Source organism: Lonchura striata, chromosome 2 (genome assembly GCF_050655825.1).
Source record: "Lonchura striata isolate lonStrDom1 chromosome 2, ASM5065582v1, whole genome shotgun sequence".
Classification (NCBI taxonomy): Eukaryota; Metazoa; Chordata; class Aves; order Passeriformes; family Estrildidae; genus Lonchura; species Lonchura striata.
Genome location: NC_140704.1, coordinates 118,701,106 through 118,722,464, shown reverse-complemented (window position 1 = coordinate 118,722,464; position 21,359 = coordinate 118,701,106). Strand labels below are relative to the sequence as shown.

Sequence of the window (21,359 nt, the reverse complement as noted above, 5' to 3'; positions counted from 1 at the left end):
GTACTCAAGACCTCAAAGCCCTGAATACAAATCATGTCTCTAGTTTAGATCAGAATTTTACATGAAGAAAACAGCAGTTTGCACTACATGTTGTGTCACGTGTACCATGCAGTACAAATGTGTAGCACTGAGGCATGTCTAGAACCACCGTGTGGAAATCAGGCCTGAACACTCTTAGCTTATTCTGGGGAGTTGTTCAACTTAATATTTAAGTGGACTATTAAGTGTACCATAGAAATCCAGATTTGCAGATGAGGGAGAGTGATATTTAAGTTTGAATGAAACCTGGCAAAGCAGAAGTAATTTAATCTCTGGTCCCTGAGAAATGAGCTGATCACTCCTAAGGCAGCAAGTTTGAAGTAACTCTTTTGAAGTAACCAGGGGAGCACAGTTAAACATTGCCCAAGCCAGTACACTCCTGTAAATGTAAATACTTCATGCTCAACGTTCATGAATTTATATGTTCTCTGAGAAAATAATTTCACCAACATACTTATGTGTGAATTTCCTCTGTAGCTAAAGACCTAGTAACTTAGAAATGGTAGAGAAAAGGTCAAGTTAAAATCCAGAAGCAAAACAGTGCTGTGATTTTGCATGTAGCAGAGACATGAGGGTTAATGTCATTGCAGCTGGTAGCTAAGTATGATATAATGGACATAAAAGTTAGTATAAAAATATAAATTTTTCCTTTCACAGCATTTTTTTTTCCAATTTACAGGCCAACAATGCAGAAGAATGTATCGGCCTTTATTTTCTTCACAGACATTAGCAGCATTATCTCAGCTTTTGAGAAATACACAGCATCACAAGACATGGCAAGTATATTCTGGCACTCACAAAGTTTTACTGAGGAACAGAGGGTGCTTTCTGTCTTATTGAGAGGCACTTACATGAGAACAGGCAAAAATCCTGATATTTAATAATCACATCAGCTGATACCCTAGAAAGTATAGTGCACAGCTGGAAACCCCCATATCCTTTAGGCCTATAAATAACAACGTAACAGAGGAGCAAAGGAGCAATTTTTTTTTTTTTCATGGTAGCTTACAGTGATACAGGTATGGAATGAAGCTGAACACTCAGAGAATTAGTGGCCACACATTACAGAGTGCATTAAAAACTCTGCACCTCACTCTCCCCAGACTGTTTAACATCTAAAACAATACAAAAAGCAACAGAATTTGAAAAGAAGGAAAAGCAGAGAAATGAAGATGTGGTCTGGCACAGAGCCATTATTCATTTCCTTCTCCTCCCTATCATTTTCTTCACTTCTAGCCCCTACCTGCATGTAAGGCTGCCCTGGCTTTCCATCAGGGTACAGATATGCAAACCCAGATGAGATATTCAGACTGCCCCTCTTGGAATCTTCCCTCCAGCACACAGAGGTTAAAATTAGTTCTTTGGTTATACCTTGCTGTTTCTATTCTGTGTTCTCCTCCAATCCCTACTTACTCCTGTACTAGAACACACTCTCCAACCCACTGTTTTCCTATATTTTCAATTAATAAATTAAAACCTTGCTAACTTTTCTTTCTGTTAACTGGGTATCAGCCTTGCTGTGTCGTTTCTCAGACCTCAAACCCTTTTTTGCTGGTTTTGCTTCCCTACTGTGTCTCCAAGTCCCAAGTGGTAGGAAACTGCCTCACTCTCTTTATTCAGTGAGAATTATGAATTACCTCTTTTTTTCAACATCTCCTGATGTTTTAGTCCAGACTCCTCCAGTAACTATTCACAATTTTATTTTTTTTTCATGAAGAAAGAAGAAAAAAAAACCCTCCTGTGGGACACTTCCTCCTCCAGTACACGCAGGTACTCTAGTAAGTAATTATGCTAATAAGAACATACCATAGGCACATAGATGACCATGCAAAAGCTCTGAGCAAACAGCTACCCAGCAGCAGTCTCTTTGCAGCTGATTGTAGCAGCCAACAGACTACCTGTGCTCATTGTGCATAAATTTACAGCTTATGCATTGGCAAATAAAATCCTAGTGCAGGATCAGAAAACATATGCTGCTAAACAAAGCTGATTTTTAACAGCTCTTGGACACATAATATTTAATATTTGAGCATATGCTGTAACATTTCTGCATCACACTAGAATGCACCTTTTTTTTTTTTCATTCATCTAACTGTTGTGAATAAAGTGGGTTAACTCTGGAGATGAGAGGTCAGCCAATGCTGCCTGATTACTAGGCTGATTTAATAGGCATTTCTGCATAGGTAAAAACATAATTTCACACACCCCTGTGTATAATACTACCTGTTGCCATGGTTAGAGGCAAGAGCACCCATAACACACTTTCTTATGGCATGGGAACCCCAATTAAGTAGTCATGCTTTGCAAGCTTTCACTCCTATTGCCACACAATCCTCTGCTCTGTGTAAACATATGATAAATTTCATCACAGAGCTGGCCCATATCAACACATTTTCTTGTTCTGATGAGGTTCACTGCCAAAAATGCTTGGGGAATTAAAAAAAAAAAAAATCTATGAGGTCCTGACATTGGAAACACATCTTAACAGGCACTGAACTATATGATCTGAGCATCCAGTGGCTAAGTCATTGTGATACTTATTGCTGGCATATTCCTATTTTAATGAGAATTTGTCCCTCTCCTAATGTTTGAGAAACACCAAAGCTGCTGGTTATATTTGCTGTGTAGTTTGTAAATACTTTGAACAGATGTTAATGCAGCACATCTCACCCCCTCACAAAACAGGACTTGGCACTTTTCCCAGATGAAATGAATAGGGCAGCAGTGGGTAACAGTTGGTCCCTTTTTCAATTCCTGTGTTTTCAAATCTGCTAATACTGGGAACTAGAATTCCATAAACCTCCATTAGATAGTAAAAATCACTCAAAGGAAATGCACATAGTAAATGAAAATTCAGACTATCACTTAGTAATCTATGTTCAGGATGATAATCTTTCCTCTTGACTGGAATCTCCTTTGCCCCAGCTGTTCTTCTTCTGCAGGAATAAGAAAGGAAAAGTTAATTTTGAGGAACACTGGCTAAGTGGTCTTTGCCCTGTTTCCTTCAGAGGCAACACAGGACACTTATGCCTTCTATGAGCAAGGCACTAGGGTTTCTATGAAGACCCACCCCTCTCCTAGAAGTTGCAGTGTGTGACTAAGGACAAGTTTGTGTAGGCTGCAATTGCAGTGGCATACCTACAATTGCTAAAGCAGCTGATAATGCCAATGAAAACTTAACCATAGAATTATAGAATACACTGAGTTGGAAGGGACCCATCAGGATCATTAAGTCCAACACAGGACAGGCCCTGCACAGGACACCTCAAAAGTCACACCATGTGCCTGAGAGCATTGTCCAAACACTTCTTGAGCTTGGTGCCGTGACCACTCCCCTGGGGAACCTGTTCCCATGTTCAGCCACTATCTGAGTAAAAAATCTTTTCCTGAGATCCAACCTAAAACTCTCCTGACTCGGTTCATGCTGTTTCCTTGAATACTGATGAGAGTGAAGAGATCAGTACCTGCCCCTCTGCCCCTCCACTTCCCCTCATGAATATGTTGAAGAGCGCAATAAGGTCATTTAAAGAATATAATTCTTTATAGAGTAAGCATTCAAAGGAAGTAGAAAGATCAGACTGTTTACAATGATATCACACTATTCCACTTCAACAGCTGGGGTACAAACTGATGCTTTAATATCAATGCATTTTGAGTGTTCTGATAGAAGAAAAAGAAGTAATACGAGAGCTTTTAAGAGAATATGGCTCCAACAGCATGACAAGATATTCTTGTTTTGGTTTTTACTCTAAAGTGAGAGGATGACTATTCTAATCACTATGCAATTGCATTTATCCAGCTTATTTGCTTTATCCATGCTTCTTGTGACACATCTATAATCAAGATTAAGTGATGGTGAAGTCACCAGGTGAATGTAATAAAACATCTACCACAGATTCACATGAAGCATAAACAGCACTCTAATGTGCTACTGGATAGACTGTTCTAGCAGAGGCGCCAATATCTACCCAACAACAGATGCCAAGTGCTTTCTTGAAGTTAAGGTAGGCCAAAATACAATACAGCCCTCAGTAAAAAATGCTACAGACTAGCAGTACACTTACACAGCCAAGTACTATAGACACGCAGAAGGGACAGCACTTAAAAAGTTCCTCAGACGTGTTCTTATGACTTGAATGACCTTGGGTTCCTTTGAAGACATCCAGTGGGACATTACACAAAACAAACAACACCAGTCCCAGTTCTACATTCCTGGAATTCTGACTGCACTCAAAAATCAGTCCAGAAGTAACGTGGCAAGAGGGAGATACCCTCATCTGATACAAATTTTCATAGTTCCAATTCTAGACTAGAATCAAGAGTAATGATTCCATTAGTGTCTTCTTTGACACAAGACTCTGAAAGATGCTAATGTGACAGTCTTGAAATAGTTTCTCTACAAACTAGTTTTAGTCTTTTATAATGTGAAGTGTCTTTAGTCTTTCTGGTAAAGTGAAGCTATCTAGTGAATTTTGTTTCAGCAAGTTTCTTACATGCCTGAAATCTTCATATGAGGGGAAGGGGATGTGTCTCCCATCTTCTAGCCTCCAACTCCAATCCTAAGGTCACTCTCAATGTTAAATACTATTTCTAAGTACTAATGGAAAGCTCATATTTAAACCTTTTTAAAATTAATTAACTGGGGTGGTTTTTTAACACTTTCTTGTAAGTGAGCCACTTCTAAAAGAAACTTCTAAAAAGAAAGCAGAAGCCAATGTCACTGTTTGACTATCATTAGCCTTCTAAATATATTGCTTTAATACAATAATACTGGAAAGTAGGTATATTAACAATCAATAATAATTTGCCAAGCAAATGCCTTCAGTCATATTTTTCCTGGTGGGACTAAGCATTGTCTCATCATACAAACTTACCTTGAAGTTGTAAATGTTCAGCAACTTACAGTTCAGAGTTCTGCTGCCTAAGGATGAGCATATGGTTAAAAAAAAACCTCCAAAACAATGCTGCCCTAAGGGACTCGTGTATATACAGCAGTAAACGAAGAGCATTTCACTGAATTAGGAAACCAAATGCTCTAATCTGGGTACAGTCAGAACTCATTTTTTAAACTGAAGTATCATTCATTCCCTCAAAAGGACCCCACCCTGAAATGGTCACACTCAACCCGGTTAAACCACTTCCATGCAGCCTGGCTTCACACAGGCCAGGTGACATCAACCATGCCTTTAGGAGCAAGTCTCAGCACGGAGTGATAACCACCTCATGTGTATAAATACCTTTCTTAAAACACAAAAAATCCACAACCTCAACAAACAACAACACGAACAAACCCCAGGCAAGCGCGGAGGAGCTGGGGCGTTGTCCCGAGGGCCTCCGCCCACCAAACTACTTCGTCCCTTGAGCTTTTGACCCTGCTCCGGCCTCAGCGAAGAGCCCACGGAGGATAAACATCCTCGCGGCCGCTCGGGGCCGCAGCTCTCCTTCCCGGGGAGGACCCCACAGCTCCGTGCCGGGCCGGAATCCCATCCTAGCGGCCGGCAGCCCCGGGCGGAGCGCGGACAGCGCCGCGGCAGCCCCAGCCCCCCGCGTTCTGCCGCTGCGGAGCGGACGCCGGTCCAGCCCCGGGCATCCGCTCAGCGCCGCGGCCGGGCGGGCTGCCCGGGGAGGGCAGGGCTGCCCGCGGCGGGCAGGGCTGCCCGAGGAAGGCAGGGCAGCCCGGGGAAGGCAGGGCTGCCCGCGGAAGGCAGGGCTGCCCGCGGAAGGCAGGGCAGCCTGGCTCCGCCCCGCTGTGCTCCCCGCTACCTTCGCGCCCGCCTGCCGCAGAGCCGCTGCGCTGCGGCGGAGGCGGAGGTGCTCTGGCTGTCCTTCAGGCCGGCAGGCGAAGGTAGCCCGGTGCCGGGGCGGGTGCCGGGCGGGCTCCGCGGGACGGGACCGGTGTGCGGCGCTCGGTAGGCGGCTCGAGGGCCGCGGTCAGCCGGGCGCTGCGGGGCAGCGGCGCGTCCTGGGGAGGCGGCCCGAGGGGGCGGTGAGCTGGTCACTGCAGCCGAACGCTGCGTGTGGGGTTCTTATGGTGCTGATGGGGTTGGTAGGCTTGCTGTGCCATCCGGCATCCCCGGGGCCTGAGGAATTCACTGCTGCGTTTGGGCAGCCTTAGCTACGGGACTGCTGTACTTTTGTGGGATTGCAGCTCTCCCGGTTCAGTGAGAAAAAAATGATGTTTGCCAAATGCTGCTCCGGTGATTGCGTGATCAACCTTTAGTCCTTCGACTAGCGAGGGTGGTGTGCCAGCCTCAATCCTGCCCTGGTGATTCGTGAGCAGTGATCGTCTTTAAGACCCTGTTGAGGTCTGCAGGAGCCCGTCGGCGGTGAGCGCTGGCACACGTGCCAACAAGCCTTTGCTGGCCAACTTATCTGCACTTGAAATCTCTCTGATAAAACATTGTGGAATGTCTGATACTTCTCTACCGCATAAAAGCCCTCCACACTTATGTCTGTGTGGATATAGGCATACTAAAAAACAATACAAGGCATCAGAAGTGATTTGAGATTATATATGTGCCAAAGGGCCCCTTGGTTAATTCACTTCTAAGTACATCCCTGCTCACTTTAGTTGACAAGCCAAAATCGACCGAGTGAGTGGCAGATTTAATTGTCTGTGTGGATATGCTGGGTTGCAGTAGCTGGTGTAATTAGCAATACTAATACATTGAGTGAGAATGGAGGCCCAGTCAAGTCTGGGTTAGGGGAGAAATGCGTCAGTGGAAATTAAGCATCTCGTTGAAGGATGTAGAGTTGGTCTTCTAACAGGAAGTCTCTTGCGGTCTGTATGCATAAACAACTCTACTTCAGAAAGTGAAACTACTTTTCTGAAAGATCTAATGTGGCTCTGACCTATACAAGCCTAATATATGAATAATTTACTTAAAGAATTACTGTCATAAATTTTAAACTGACTTTAGGTCAAGTTGTGTATTGCCTCTGAAGGCAATTGCCTCACTTGTTTTTTGTCAGGGGTTAACTTTAACGTCTTCATCTATGCCAGAGATACCAGTCTCCTTTTATACAAATGGAAGGTTTTATGTTAAGTGCATTAAATCAGTGCAATCAAGGCAGCAATTCAGCAGCTGCATTTATTTTAAAGACTTGTTGCTTGTTTTAGACTCAACAAAGAACTTGTACTTCCAGAAACTTGCACTTTTTAATGTGCATGAAATTTAATAACATTTTTTCCTTTACATCTCTATTTTTGCTTAGAACAGTAATATCTCTATAGATAAGAGAGCCTATTACAGAAAACACCAATATTGGCTCTAGAAAAATGTTTTAGTGCTGTTTTGATACTTGTTTCACTTCTTACTGGAGTTACTGCCTCTGCACACATTTTGTGTGAGAATTTTAATGAGAATGAAGAATAGAAAGTACTCAATAGGAAGCATTCACCCCATGACTTTGCCAGAAATAACTTATTTTCCTACCCACTATGTCTGTGGCAAATGTTTTTTCTGTTATCAGAACAGTTTTAAGATGTCCCAGTATTTCTGCCAGAAAACTTTCTGAAATAACTAGCTCTGCTCTAGCAGAGGCCTGTTTCTTTTCAGGACCAGCCTAGTTTCCCATGTAGAAAACTTGAGATTTGTGGTAACATGTTTGTGTTCACATACTAAATTTCATGAACTTTGCTCAGAGTAGCAGAAACCTAAGTTACTTATCTCCTGGCACTTGTCAAACATGATTACCTATACACATAGATAGCAAAGTTAACTAAGAGATGTAATCAGGCTGGCTATGTCTAAATGTTGCTAAAGGTGCTAAATATCTAAAAGTGCTGAAGGTTGAGGTATAGGTGCCAGAGTGCTCCACCTTTAGCTGAGAAAGAAGATATTATTTCTTCATAATGTTGTTATTCAAAGATTAGAACCTGTTTTAACCAAGGATTAATTTTTTTGCACAGCTTTTGTATACTGGAAAATAACATTCCTCCAAGGACTTAAAGGCCTGCTTGGTGTCAGCATTACTGGGATGTGTACAGATTGTGAGCTTAAACACATACCTGAGATGGTATGATTCAAGCCTATGGCATTTGCTTAATGCAGAGAGGTGAAGAGAAGAAACTCAACAGCTTTGCAGTGCATTCTCAATTGTGTTCAACTGCAAAAGCAGGCTCTCCTCAGCAATAATAGTACAGGTAGCAGGAAAGTCAGTAGTAACAGACAGGTATTTACCTAGTGTGCTTTGCAGATTTATAAGCATATTGTCTTTTGAAGCTCCTTATGCTCATGTTTTTTTTGGCACAATTGGGGCTGTGACTTGTTCTGCATATGATTTCATAGTGACAAGCACTGCCTACAAAGCAAAAAACATTGTGGCCCTAAAAGCAGATTTTTTCCTGACATATAGTAATAGTTTGTGAATACTAAAGTTCTTTGATCAAACTACAAGATTTGATTTGTAATTGTCATGCATTTCTGTTTAAGATGCTCCATGGGCAGATTTTTATTTGTAGTAGTATGTATTTATTTTAGATTTTTGTGCACATTCTGTCCGAGCAGAGAATGAAAGCCATGGCATGAGGGATGGGGAATTTCTAAAGCAGATAAGAGCAGGTGTTTCCTGTTTCTTCTGAATGGTAAATGAATTGTATACTGCATCCTGGAGGAAAGTGGAAGCAACCTGAAGGTGAGACAGAAGCAGGACAAATGGATTAGGTATGCAGGTGTAAGCCTATATATTTCTTTGAAACAATATTCAAAAGCAGGGTAGAGAAAATATTTAGAATGTATCGGAAAATGTTTTTGCAATGTTGATGTTTGCGTTTTCTCTATGGTTTACCCTATCTGGTAAATGTTTTGGGGTTTTTTCAGGTATCTGAAGAAATAGCCTGAAGATGAACTTCTTCCTGGAAACATTACAATTCATTGTACTTCTTGTTTACTACTCACTGGAGTCACTGGTGTTCTTGGTTGTTCCTGGACGGAAGAAGAATGTTAGTGGTGAAATTGTATTAATAACAGGAGCAGGAAGTGGCATTGGAAGACTCTTAGCGGTGAAGTTTGCCAACCTTGGAGCCACGGTGGTCCTCTGGGATATTAATCAAGAGGGACTCAATGGCACAGTTAGACTGGCCAGAGAAAGTGGAGCAGGAAGAGTACACTCTTATGTCTGCGACTGTAGCAAAAGACAGGAAATCTACAGAGTAGCTGACCAGGTAAAGTATCATTTGTGGCTTTGACATTATTCTAAACTGAGTGCAAGCATGGGTGTAAGATGCATGAGTAAGTTTTTTAGTGGATTCAAAGCAAGAGATTAAAGTTAATTCATTCTGAATACTTGCACTTCCTATCTATTTCAAGAATTCTGGTTTTTGGAGTTGACTTGTGTATCTCTATTCCTTAAAAAATAAAAAGAGCTGGCTCTCTTTTTCAGTAGCTCATTTTAACTGGGTAGCTGCTCATTCATTCATTCATTCAATTACTGAGCAGGCACTTAATCGTGAAGTGCGGAAAATCAATTTATTGAAGCTAAAGCAGTATTTCACGTTCTGGCAGCCTTTTACCAAAAGACCATACATTGTAAAAAGGATTAACTGCTTAGGAAATTTTCAAATAATTCCATTGCTGTAAAGAGATTTTGGCAGACTTATTTTATCTAAATTAGTGAATGTATCTTGATGTCTTAAATATTTCTTTCTTTCATTTCTGAAGAGCTTTGTAAACATAGCATGTAGTTAGATATTTTGGGCAGACGAGCGGTATTGCCAAAAACTAAAATTGTTAAACAGTTTCAAGTCTAAGAACCTGTTCTCATTCACTTAAAATTTGCTAAACTTAACTGTTGAACTAAGAGATCTTCACAGTGAGTCTTGCCTGGGGATTTTTTTTTTAACAAAAAGTTCTGCTGTCTTCAGGAACATCTTTTGGTTGAAATAACGTTTTGGTGCTCTTTAAGAAGCTCTAGCCTTCTGTCTTCTTCTATCTGTTCAAAAATGGCAGGCTTTCTGATATGTGAAGCTTGTGCATGAATTGCAGCTTCTTAGAGGCTGGTGCTATTGGTTTTGTATTCCAGTAATGCTGATAAGCCTTGGTCCCCCTTGTAGCTGTTACACCAGCTGAGCTGGACATCTGCTGTCCTTGCAGAGAAGTTGCATGTCTCTCCATAGGCCTGTAGCTGTACTTCTTGCTGAACTGCAAGAGCTAGAGGAAGAATGTTATAGGAAGGATACTGGAATGAAGCAGATGAAAATTAACCTTTAGGTTTGAGGACTTGAATTGAGGGCTATGGAGAAAAGCAGTGGCTGAGTCATGCTGGCAAAATTTGAAAAAGAGAACATATCTGTGTGACCTGGGTTTAGGATGAGAGAGCTTGCAGGAACAAAGACAGGAACAAAGAAGTTGCAGTAGGGTCCAGTGTGTGGTCCCTCACTTAAAACCTTCTGTCAGCAGTTCAGCAATTTTCAGATTCATCAGATCATGCTGATCTGCACAGAAGAAAACACCTTACTACCATTATTTCAGAAGTGTCATGTCCTGCTGATGATGTAGAATCATCCAATCTCACCAGTTCAAAAAGACTTTAGTGTTAGGTGGTGCTTGGTGCCACTGTTTAATTCATGCAGTGTATTAGACTTTGGTCTTAGTGTTCAGCATCAGCCTTTGGAAGATATGACAGCATGGTTCCAGGTCCTTTTTCCTTTTCTGGTGATTCAGCTTTATGCTGAGTTTTGCAAGACTATTCTGAACTAAATTTATGCTGGCAGAGCAGTATGTGTTTGAAAATTTTGCTCCCAATAAAACTGTCTTAAAGCCAAAATGAAATGTGTGTGGATCTTTAATATATGTTTCATCAGCCACCCAGAGACAGCATGGAAAAGTTGCTTTTGTAGGAAGAAAACCCAAAGGGTCTGCATGTATCAGGTCATTGTTTCTTTCCTGTACCAACAGGATGAAGGACAGCCTTTTGGTTATTAATACCTATAGCTTAAAATTCTTTTCCAATGTGTCTGTTCCAGAAGTACCCAATTCCTAAAGCTTAGTTTAAAAAATAGACAAGATTAGAGCAAGTTTAAGGAATACGAGGAAGTTAAGCTAGAATAAGGGATAAGTGATAAATTATTCTTTAATTCTTCACTGTATTACCCATTTCATTTTCCCATATAGCTCAGATCAATGACTTGTATTTCAAATTCTATATTAAATATTTTCATTCTCCTTTGGAGAGCTGACACAATATCTTGCAATCAGCTGGCCTGCAGTTGTTCTCTCAAATGAGTCTGTTCATGAAGGTTCTCAGTGTGGAGCTAAAATGAAAACTATACTTCCTCTTACTGAATTAAATTTATAGGTTTATACCTATACATTTAATACAGAATTTTTAATTACAGAATAATTAATTACAGAAATTTTTAGCCAACTTAATTTCTGGGGTAGGGCATACCAGATTCTAATCCAGAATTGCTCTTTAGTTTTAAGATGTGTTTACTGTAGAAAGATACTTGTTGTATTAGTTAAGCTCTCTGCATTAAAGACTTAACTGAAACATTTGTCCTCAGAAACAGAGGTGCTGAAAGCAGAAGTTTGTGTGGAACTGTTAGGCTCCACAAATCTGAAGAAAATCTATTTGAGAGCTCGCCTTTAAAAAGGCATCAGGTGAGACTGCAAGAACCTGAGGTGTTTGGATCCTTAACACGCATAATTTCAATTTATTTAAATGTGTAATATTTCTCTTTGTTAAGTTTTCATATATAATCCTTGAAATGACTGTTTTGTACTTATAGCACATTCTCTTGATGCCTTTTGTTTTAGGTTAAAAAAGAAGTTGGCGATGTCAGCATCCTAATCAACAATGCTGGTATTGTAATTGGGAAGAGATTTCTTGATTCTCCTGATTCACTTGTAGAAAAAACCATGGAAGTGAACATAATGGCACACTTCTGGGTAATGCCTGTATTTTGCATATACATACTGAGACATCCTTTTAACATGTTTTCAATGCTAATTTTGCCTTTTGGAATTGAGGAAAACATGCAGGGATATAGAACTCAGAAATGATACAAGAAATTATTTACTTTGATCTGGAGTCTGTAAAATTAAAAAAAATGTGGAAGAATGGATCCTTTGGGAATTTCTAGTGTAGGCAGGTGGAAGTACTTCACATTTAGAAATTCTCTTAAGAACTGAAGTCTACCATCTGCTAAATTCCGAGGCTAGTCATAAGTTGTAGTCTCATTATTAACTGATATGGAGCAGGCTTACCTTAATAGCTGCTGCCCCTAGTAACAGAGAAGTGTTCAATTCTACTTCAGTTCTTCTATTCTGTTAGTGTTCTAGTTGTTCTGTGGCTGTGGTAACTTCAGTAAGAAACACCACATGTTCTAATAATCATCATAATAATGAGAGAGCTTTTGTCCAGAATGAGTAATATGGTGTGCTTTTTCTTCCTTTCAGTGAAGGCAGGTCACCTATATGGTGTTTCTATCATAAAGAATTGTGAAGAGACTATTCAATCATGTTTCAGTTTATTTAGAAATAAATTTAATCCCAAAGATTTTTATTTCATGTTTTCCTTCTATTAAATTCATTAAATCTTTGCCATTACACAAAATTTGCAGTGAACAGTTAATTCTCATTTGAAAGAAATTTCATTACTAGATTAAGCTATATATTTAGCTTTCATCAGGTTACCATCTGTCTTTGGTAGTGCTGGTGGGGTGGGAACTCCCCATTTAAATAGTTTTAATAAAATTCAAAAAAAAAAAGCTTCACACACTTACACACATCATTTCCATATAATGGAAGGGAAGAAGCTTATTAAACTCTAAAACCAACAAACACCTTCAAAAAAATGACATGTAGCTTACTTAGTAAAATGTCACATTGCAACTCTGATTTACTTTGCAGACTTACAAAGCCTTCCTCCCAGCAATGGTTGCCGCTAACCATGGACACTTGGTTAGCATAGCAAGCTGTGCAGGACTGTGTGGAACCAGTAAGATGTCAGGTAATGTATTAAAGTGTATTAAAGCCAATATTAACTAAGTAATTAGTTTGATTTTAAACTCTGCAATCAATATCCATGGGGGAAAAAAAAACCTAACTTATTTTGAAATTCTGGATCTTTCTGTATAGTTTAAGCAAGTAGTCAGACTTTCAAAACAGCTGACTTTAAACAGACGATTTCTTTACAACGTGTTTTTCAGAAGCTCAGCAGTGCTGTGAAACAGGTTTTTCTGCCCAGGCAGAAGGATCTAGAAGCCATATAGAACTTCGGAAGCTGAGAACCTCAATATTGGGTTCTGTTTTTACTCAATGTTGTTAAAATTTACTTGCAGGTTTCTGATAGGAAAGAGATCACTTTAGATTTAGAAGAAGCTCAGAAGACATTTCTGGACTATGTATGCAAAGAGGGAGGAATATGAAATAAGGTGATATAGCAGTAAAAGAAATCTAGCTCCAAGAGAGTGATCATAAGTACAAACTGAATTTTAAGTTGAAATCACATTAGAGAGTCTTGAAAATGTGAGTTTGAAGCATAGTGAGGGAGTACATGGATTTAAAGAAAAAAAATTGTATGAAAAATAATTTCATTTACCATTGCTCATTAGAGAGTGGAAAGGTGCTAGCAGGGATGTCATGAGAAACTCTGTCTGCCAGTCTAGAACAACAGTTGATTTAGGGGAGGAAAGAAAAGGAATTAATCAGATCAAAAGCAAATTTTAACCTAATCCTGAAAACTATTCCTATTCTGATGTGAAGTGGTTTAGTACTGGACAGTAAAGTTTAATTTGTAAATTTAAATATTTAACTGCAATTAACGTTTTGTATTACAGATTACTGTGCAAGTAAATTTGCAGCAGTTGGTTTTGCAGAGTCAATTGATATGGAGATGAGAGCTCTGAGAAAGACTGGTGTTAAAACCACAATTGTGTGTCCTTTCGTCATAAACACGGGAATGTTTGATGGTGTTAAATCCAAGTAAGTAAATTCTTGTGAGGTTTTTATGAAAGTTGCATTTTTAGTATGTTATAAATCCCTATTTCCTTTACGAAAATCATGTGCCAGGCTTTTTTTTGCTTGTATTATTTTTAAAGCTTCAGATGGGTGTTAACAGTGCTATCCAGTGACTGGGCAACTCAAAAGGCCTAAGTACTTTAGTATTCATTTAAGCTGAAATGTGAAACATAACTGCCGTCCTGGCCTCTGCAGAAGCCAAATGCTCCACTTGTCCTCTCTGGTTTCTAAGCCCCCATTCTCCTCCTGAAATTGATGGCATAGCTTTGCTCAGTATGCATGTATAATGACAAAGTCTAGGAGCCAAATGAAAGTCTGATGTGTCTTAATATGAGATCTCTGGTTTTGTCTTATGAGAAGTCATACAGAGGGAAAATAACAATGTTCACTCACTCTAACATAATGAAGATTCTATTGTTCATAGGACTTGTGGCATTTATTTATTTATTTAGTTGAATAACTGTAGAATTTAGACTTAAGAAAATGTGAATCCAAAGCAATTCACATTAGAGCAATAAATATTTTCTTTTTCAGGTGGCCACATGTGCTTCCTATTCTGGATCCAGAGTATGTGGCTGAGAGAATAATCAGTGCTGTTCGTCAGAACCAAGAAATGTTGTTTATACCACGCATAGCTTATGTTTTATATTTTTTGAGAAGGTAAGTTATGTTTCTTTTTCCCTCTCTCTTTTCTGTCTGGGGATGCTTAAAGTACAAAAGAGGCTTCTGCTTACTGGTTTGAATTTTCATTAAGTTATGCACATTTTTTGAAGGGTTTTGTTTGTTTGTTTGTTTCTATGGGTTCAGTCTACCCTTGGGCTACATAACAATGACAGAAATGTCTAACTGTGCCTTTCTGACTCCATGGGTGCAGTTTTAGCAGGGGCTGTAGAGACAGCCTGCTTCTCCATAACTGCATGTCAGAGAATTATTGGTTGGAAAAGACCTCTAAGATCACTGAGTTCAACTGTAAACCCATCTGGTGTCTTGCTCTAGTATTTGGGCACTTTTGACTCTCTTGCAAGCCATGTTGGAATACTGATCTATCTGTAACTCAGGCTGCCAAATGAGTGTAAAGGATATTTTGGGAAGACCAGTGGGTCTATATTCTAAAGAGTATACTGCCTTTGCCAGTATTAGCCAGGTTAAACTAATTCTGTGATAAAGCTGCACAACTCTTCTGATGTTTGTTCCTTTTTATCTTCTTCCATGTCCCTACCTTACAGCTTCCTACCAGTGAAAGCAGGTGCTCTCGTATTACAATACTTTGGAAACCTTGATATCATGAATACCTTCAAAGGTCGACCAAAGAAGGAGTGAAAAAGCACAAAATTCAGAGACCAGCAGCTCTAAAGTGGATGTTGTTAAAGGTGGTGGTGGGAAAAGTTAGCTTCACTAGCAGCTGTGAGCTTTAGGTGCTTGATTTCTCAATAGTAACAAGATTTTTAAGAGTTGCTTTTTAACTGTCTCTTAATCAACAGCTTTCATCTGAACTATTGTATTTAGTCCTGCGACTTCTTCTCTTTTCACCTCATTATGAAAATGCATTAATTGAATTTAGTTGCTTTGGTTTATAATGCCTTAAATGGGATCCTGCATCACAAACCAGTAATTGGCAGCTTTGGGGGGAAGAAAAGACCGAGAAACTACATGTATTTAGCAGGTAGCTAGAAAAGCCTGTAGTGGATCTGACTTCTTGCTGCCATTCAATGAACCATGAAGTTGGGCTGTACTGCTGGTGCCACTACCATTCCCTGGTAAGCTGAGGTAATTCAAGAATTACCTCAAACAACAGATTCTGACTCTTACAAATGAAAGTTTTGTGAGTTAAAAATATACACTCTGTTGGCGAAAGAAAAAATTACATTTATTAATTTTTGGAAGTGTGATCTCTCAACTCACAGCTGACAATGGATGTTGGGGCAGGGACAGGGAAGGATATGTAAATTAAGCATTTGTGCTGCTAATCTACTTTGTGCCTAAGTCATTTTAAAAGCTAATACTATGGCTGCAACTTTGTAACAGAAGTCTTTATATCTTTCATGTACAGTATTTTAAGAACCATTTTAAATTGTCATCTCCTAAGAAGAATAAACTTGTATTTATAAAGCATGAGACTGCCAGTCTAGGTGGGCTATTCAGTGTCTTGACAAAAGAAACAACAAACTACTAAAAGCAAGGGTGTTGTGTTGTATAATAGGTGTTTCTCTTGGGATTATTTCAGAAAGGAGTGGTGCTGACAGAACTGAATGGTATCATTACCACCATCCTTTGAGTAACAGCATAATGCTTTGCTTCTCTGAGTTGGGTGACAGGTTACCTTATGTCTACAGAGACTTGTTTTACTTTCCCTTTACTCTTAGGACTGTCCATTTATTTTGAGCATATGTTGAGGAGGCATTGCCCTTTTTGACAATGGATGCTTAGAAAGCTACCTTGACTTTTTGTAATCCAAAACAAGAAAAAGGAAGCTTATGTGTGCATCACTTCTGTACCTGCTAAGTCCACTTCATCTCACAGTTCTCTGCTAGTAATTAGTATAGCAATTGAAACAGTATGGAAAAAAAAGGGGACTTTTTTTAAGGGGGACATTTTAAATCTCTTTCAATGATGGCCTAGAAACTACCTTCATTTCCCTTGTCTATACAAATAGTAAGGTTTGTTAGTGGAGAAAGGTTCACATAGAGCTACTTTACTACTGATGAGCAAGAAACACTGAGTAAAACAAGTGTGTTAAAAATCACCTTACCTTTATGATCAATTGATGAGAGCTAGAATTCAGACTGATGAAGAAGAGATTTGTTTCAATCTCCTTTCAGATCTTCAGCTTTTCTTCCTTAAAATTTTTACTCAAGAAACAGAGGTTAACCAAGTAAAAAAGACATTGTCTCAATGTGCAGTCCATACACATATTGCAGTGTTTACAAATTCTACTACTAGTAACTGTGTGGTGTATCTGTGTCTTCAGCCTCCTTACCTTTTTATACTAACAGAACATAGTTTTCCCGCCTGGCTATGAAGTAGAAGATATGCAGAGTTCTGGAGCAAAGGGGAAAAGTGAGCTCTGTATATGAACACTATGGGTGTCAAACTCCAGCTCTAGTGAGAGCAAGTAGCTTTTCATTTTTAGTATCTCTGAACACCTTCTGCTGAGGAAAATTAGAAGCAGTAAGTCTGGCAGGGGGATTTGGGGATTTTCAGCAGGTTGATGTCTGTCACAGCCCTAGATGGATTTTACCTGATAATTTTAGCAGATACATACATCTCCAAGGAATTTTCTTACTTCACAGAATCAGTGGAAAGAACCTGTGCTCAATTTCATTTTGTATATCTCTAAGGTTAGAAACTCTACAACCTCTCTGGATAACCTGTTCTAGTGTTTGTTCACACTCTGTTTAAAAACAGATAAATGAAAATTATGCATAAATCAAATGTACTTTTTCATGTCTATCAGAGGATACCACTAAGAATCTGAGTTTGTGTTTCACACCTTTCTTTTAGGTACTTATACACATTGGGGCTTAGCCTTTTCTCAAGACTAAGCAGTCCAGAAAACTCAACTTCTCCTTGTATGGCAGGTGCTCCACTATCTTAATTATCTTTGCAGCTCTTCACTGGACTCACTGAGTATATGCAAAAACTAGTTATGAGTATATTAATATCTCCTAAAGACTGATTTCTGCACTAGACTGAGCATGCATAATATGTCATACAGGGCTTTAGTAGAAAATCTCTGCTTGCTAGTGTCCTAGTAGGAGTACACAAATAATGGCTTTTATATAAATGTGCTGCTACTACATTGAATATTGTGGTCACTGGTAAATTACATGATGTACCTGGAGGATAACAGCCTATCCTGTGATGGCTTTTATCTCCCCCATCTCCTATGATGCCATGACAGATGTAGAGTTGTATCCTGGAGGTCAAACAGCACGCATCTTTCCTCTGTGTTCAGAAGGTTGCATGGAGCAAGTGTTTGGATCTTCAACTGAGATATAAATGTCTTGAGATAAAAGTTGGCTTACTTCCACCATAACAATGATCTTGACTGATTAGTTTCCTGATGCCAAAAAAGAGTCTTTCCTTCAGTTCTTGACAAGAAAACTCATGGAAGGATCACTATGACACCCAAACAAGAAGATAAAACTTGGAAAGGAACAGCATATATTTTGTGACAGCATAATGTCTGACTGCTGGAAGGTATACCAGGCAGCTCCCACAAAAGAATTGTTGGTTTCATGGCCATTGCCTGAAATTTTAAATAGTCTCTCCCCAAAAATGTCTGTCCCAGTTTTGATTGGGATGGCTGCATTGGCCTAATAATAATGGTTATGGTGATTCAAATGCAATCCATGGTATTTTATTACCTGCTGTATTTCTTTTCCACGTGAGATCATATTCCTGTGGTAGCAGAAGACTTGCTGTCTCCTAATGATTCAAAACATGGAGAACATAGTGCCAAGAAACATCAACTTGATTAAATCCTCTGAAGAAGATTGAGAAGGAAAACAACCAAAAAGCCAGCAGCTGAGATACAAGCTCCATTATTATTTTATGAATTTGGAATTCATACCTAGGAGCTATGTGTACCTGCTTGGAATCTGGTGTTCATGGTGGTCTGGTTTCATTTTAGGAAGGAGCCAAGCAGGTACCTCTTCTCTGGTAACTTTCCTAGGGGCAGTTGATTGTCCAAAGATGCTTGTGTGGTCTGCATGCTTTGCTATGCAGCTGTTCAAAGCCACAGGCTTCATAAAATAAGCATTTTAACAAAATAACTTAGCTTCTCACACTGACATTTTATTTGCTGTGACAATCAAGATAAATGTGTTTGGATCCATAGATATCAGATATTCTAGGAAAATGCAGGATTACTGTCTCACAGGTGACACTTAAAAATATGTTATCAATGGCCAGGTAGGTGGGGTAGCACTACAAGCAGAGACTTGTGTCCACTCACTGTATGACACGCTTTCTCTCCAGTCTTAGGTGTCTCCAGCTTGATGATATTTTCACTGCCTTTCAAAGCCACCAAGCTCACAGCCTGAAGTTCTGTGAGAACAAAGAGAGTCTGTGGCCTATGGCTGAGGAAAACATAGCTCTGTCTAGGGAAGAAAAGTGGAAAAAAAATCACACCTTCTTTCTTTGCCCTTGGCAATATCACACTAGGAGGAGCACCCTCAGGATTGTGACAGACATGTTCAAGACAAAGGAGTGACAAAGGCAGAAGTCCTATGCCATGGTGCTCTGCGTTGTCGCATCTGCTAGATAGCTACTGCTTGATTAAAACAAACCTTGGTTCTTGGTACAGCTGTGTTGAGAAATTTCACCCCTTATCCAAGGTCAGGCAAAGGAAAAGTTGTTCTGTAGGACTTGTAGTGGAGTAGTTTTCCACAATCCCTGCCCAGGAAGGAAGAACCCTAAGATATATTGTTACACTTCTTCCTTACCATGTCTTAGGGTCCAGAGGCAGCAACCCCGGCTTTGGCACAGAAAGAAGAATCAACAGGGCCAGAACACAGGTGGCAACAGGAACACTGTCAGGACATGCAGCCAACAACAATTAAAGAGGTTCTTGCTAAACAAATTTGGCCTGTTGGCAGCATAAACTTCATGTCTAGAAGGTGCCACAGTCTAAGCTACGTAACCTGGGTGATGGTGCAGTCCCCCTGGGCAGCTATCTGCTTCATCTCTATTAACTGTATTGCTGTAAAGGCAGCTTGCTCAGAGATTAATGCTAGGTGATACATGATAGCTGAAGAATCTGTTGAGCACACAATCTTTAGTGATTGTTCGCCAGAAATGGGAATTTTTTGTTGGAAGATTAACGTGGAAGATCATCTCAATATTAATTCTAGAAAACACACTTTGCATTATTTATTGTCTGCATATTTCTGTCCTGATAATGATGATTAATCCTGAAGCACACTCACACAATGCACCATGCACAGCTAATAAAGTTACAAAACTGATTTGAATGATGCTACAGTTATTGCAGAATGTCCTACTTGTGTTTTGTGGAGCTTCTGACAAATTAAGAGAAAGCTGTCAATTCTAAGTAATCACATCTGTCAAGGGTGTTGTATCCAGAAGAAGCAAATATCACTAGAATAGCCCGGGGAGGTGCTTGTTTGAAGTGTTTCCTTCAGCAAGTATGTAATTTCTACCCTCTGGTATTTAGTCAGTCTCTAACAGAGGATGGGAGTAATTGACAATGTGCCTAGCTGAAATTTCTGTGTTAAAATTTCCTAAAAGAAGGAATACCACGTTAATTCCACCAAAAAGAAAATAAGAATACTTGAAGCAGCTAGAGCCTGCTGTAGCAATTATCTCCACCGTCAGCAAGAGGCAGAAATCTGTTTCCAACTTTGCTTCTGAGCCAAGGGCTTGGAAGACAGCTATGAAAGTAATTTATTCAACCTTTATTTTTTCCACATTGACAATGAAATGTCTGACTGCCCTCTTTCATGCTTTTAGATCCAGCAAATTTTATGTGCAATGACATTTATAACAAAATTTTAGGGATTTTGGATTGGTCCTTAGCGTTCAGATAATTGAAAATACAAAGGTGGTTTTTTTTGGTTTTTTTTTGATTTTGTGTATGATTGTAACTCTGCCTGTCTAAATGGGTCAGGTTTTCAGCTCCCATTCAAAGGAGCTGAGAGAGCACTGAAACAATCACTTCACATTCAAGAAACAATGTCCTGACATCTGCATTTTCCTAGATTTGGAATGAGGCAGCTATGTTTGTTGGAAGAGAACTACAGTGTCCAAAGTGGAAAACCCCCTTAGAAAAGAAGACAGGAGGAGTGATACACCTACCCCCCGCAGCCCCCTGAAGTTACCAGGCCAGCCCAGATCTGCAAGGCCTTGGGGGAAAGTGTATCAGGAGCTGGGCAAAGATTCCAAAAGAGGCTCCAACCCCCGATGTGGTCCAAGATGTTTATTCCATAGGAGAAAGGGGGAAAGAGAGAGAACCAGAAAGGGACAGAGCCTTATCTAGGCTCAGTACAGGAAGGGCTACTTGGTTCCCAGCCAATTGATTCAGCAAAGGAAGGAAGGGTCAAACTAACAGGTCGCATCTAAAGGGGTCTCTGGGGAGGGATAAACCATTCCCCAGAGCAGTACAACAGAGGAGGGATAAAAAAAGTGAGGAATTTTAATTCATCAGTTCAAATGACAATCCACTAAATATGTGGAAAGTACAAGAAAAGAGGGAAGGGTGATACTGGTGATGTTACTGATGAGTAATTAGTCAGTATATGGTCTTCTTCTGGGATGTATCAGAAGACTTCCTTTTGGTCCACAGGATTCTTGAAGGCTGGATCGGTTTCTATTGTTCTAGAGAATTTCCTGACC

The 21,359-nt window shown here is 39.8% G+C and overlaps 1 protein-coding gene across 2 annotated transcripts; it reads left to right on the top strand.

The window, feature by feature from the left end:
- The first annotated feature begins 5,827 nt into the window (after positions 1-5,827).
- Positions 5,828-16,118, top strand: SDR16C5 (short chain dehydrogenase/reductase family 16C member 5). Of its 2 annotated transcripts, none has more exons than XM_021555676.3 (7): positions 5,828-5,884; positions 8,862-9,205; positions 11,799-11,930; positions 12,894-12,993; positions 13,823-13,967; positions 14,538-14,663; positions 15,230-16,118. In XM_021555676.3, exons 2-7 carry the CDS (start codon positions 8,885-8,887, stop codon positions 15,321-15,323), a joined length of 918 nt encoding a protein of 305 aa, XP_021411351.2. In that variant the 5' UTR covers positions 5,828-5,884; positions 8,862-8,884; the 3' UTR covers positions 15,324-16,118. The 2 variants fall into 2 exon arrangements, with proteins under 2 accessions (XP_021411351.2, XP_021411352.2); XM_021555677.4 differs by having other exon boundaries at positions 5,828-5,948.
- Positions 16,119-21,359: the final 5,241 nt, after the last annotated feature.

Excerpts from the sequence above, each read along its gene's own strand:
- SDR16C5 (XM_021555676.3), top strand. The coding sequence starts at position 8,885 with ATGAACTTCTTCCTGGAAACATTACAATTCATTGTACTTCTTGTTTAC. Across the intron at positions 11,931-12,893 it reads ACATAATGGCACACTTCTGG|ACTTACAAAGCCTTCCTCCC; the intron begins GTAATGCCTGTA and ends TTTACTTTGCAG. Across the intron at positions 14,664-15,229 it reads GTTTTATATTTTTTGAGAAG|CTTCCTACCAGTGAAAGCAG; the intron begins GTAAGTTATGTT and ends CCTACCTTACAG.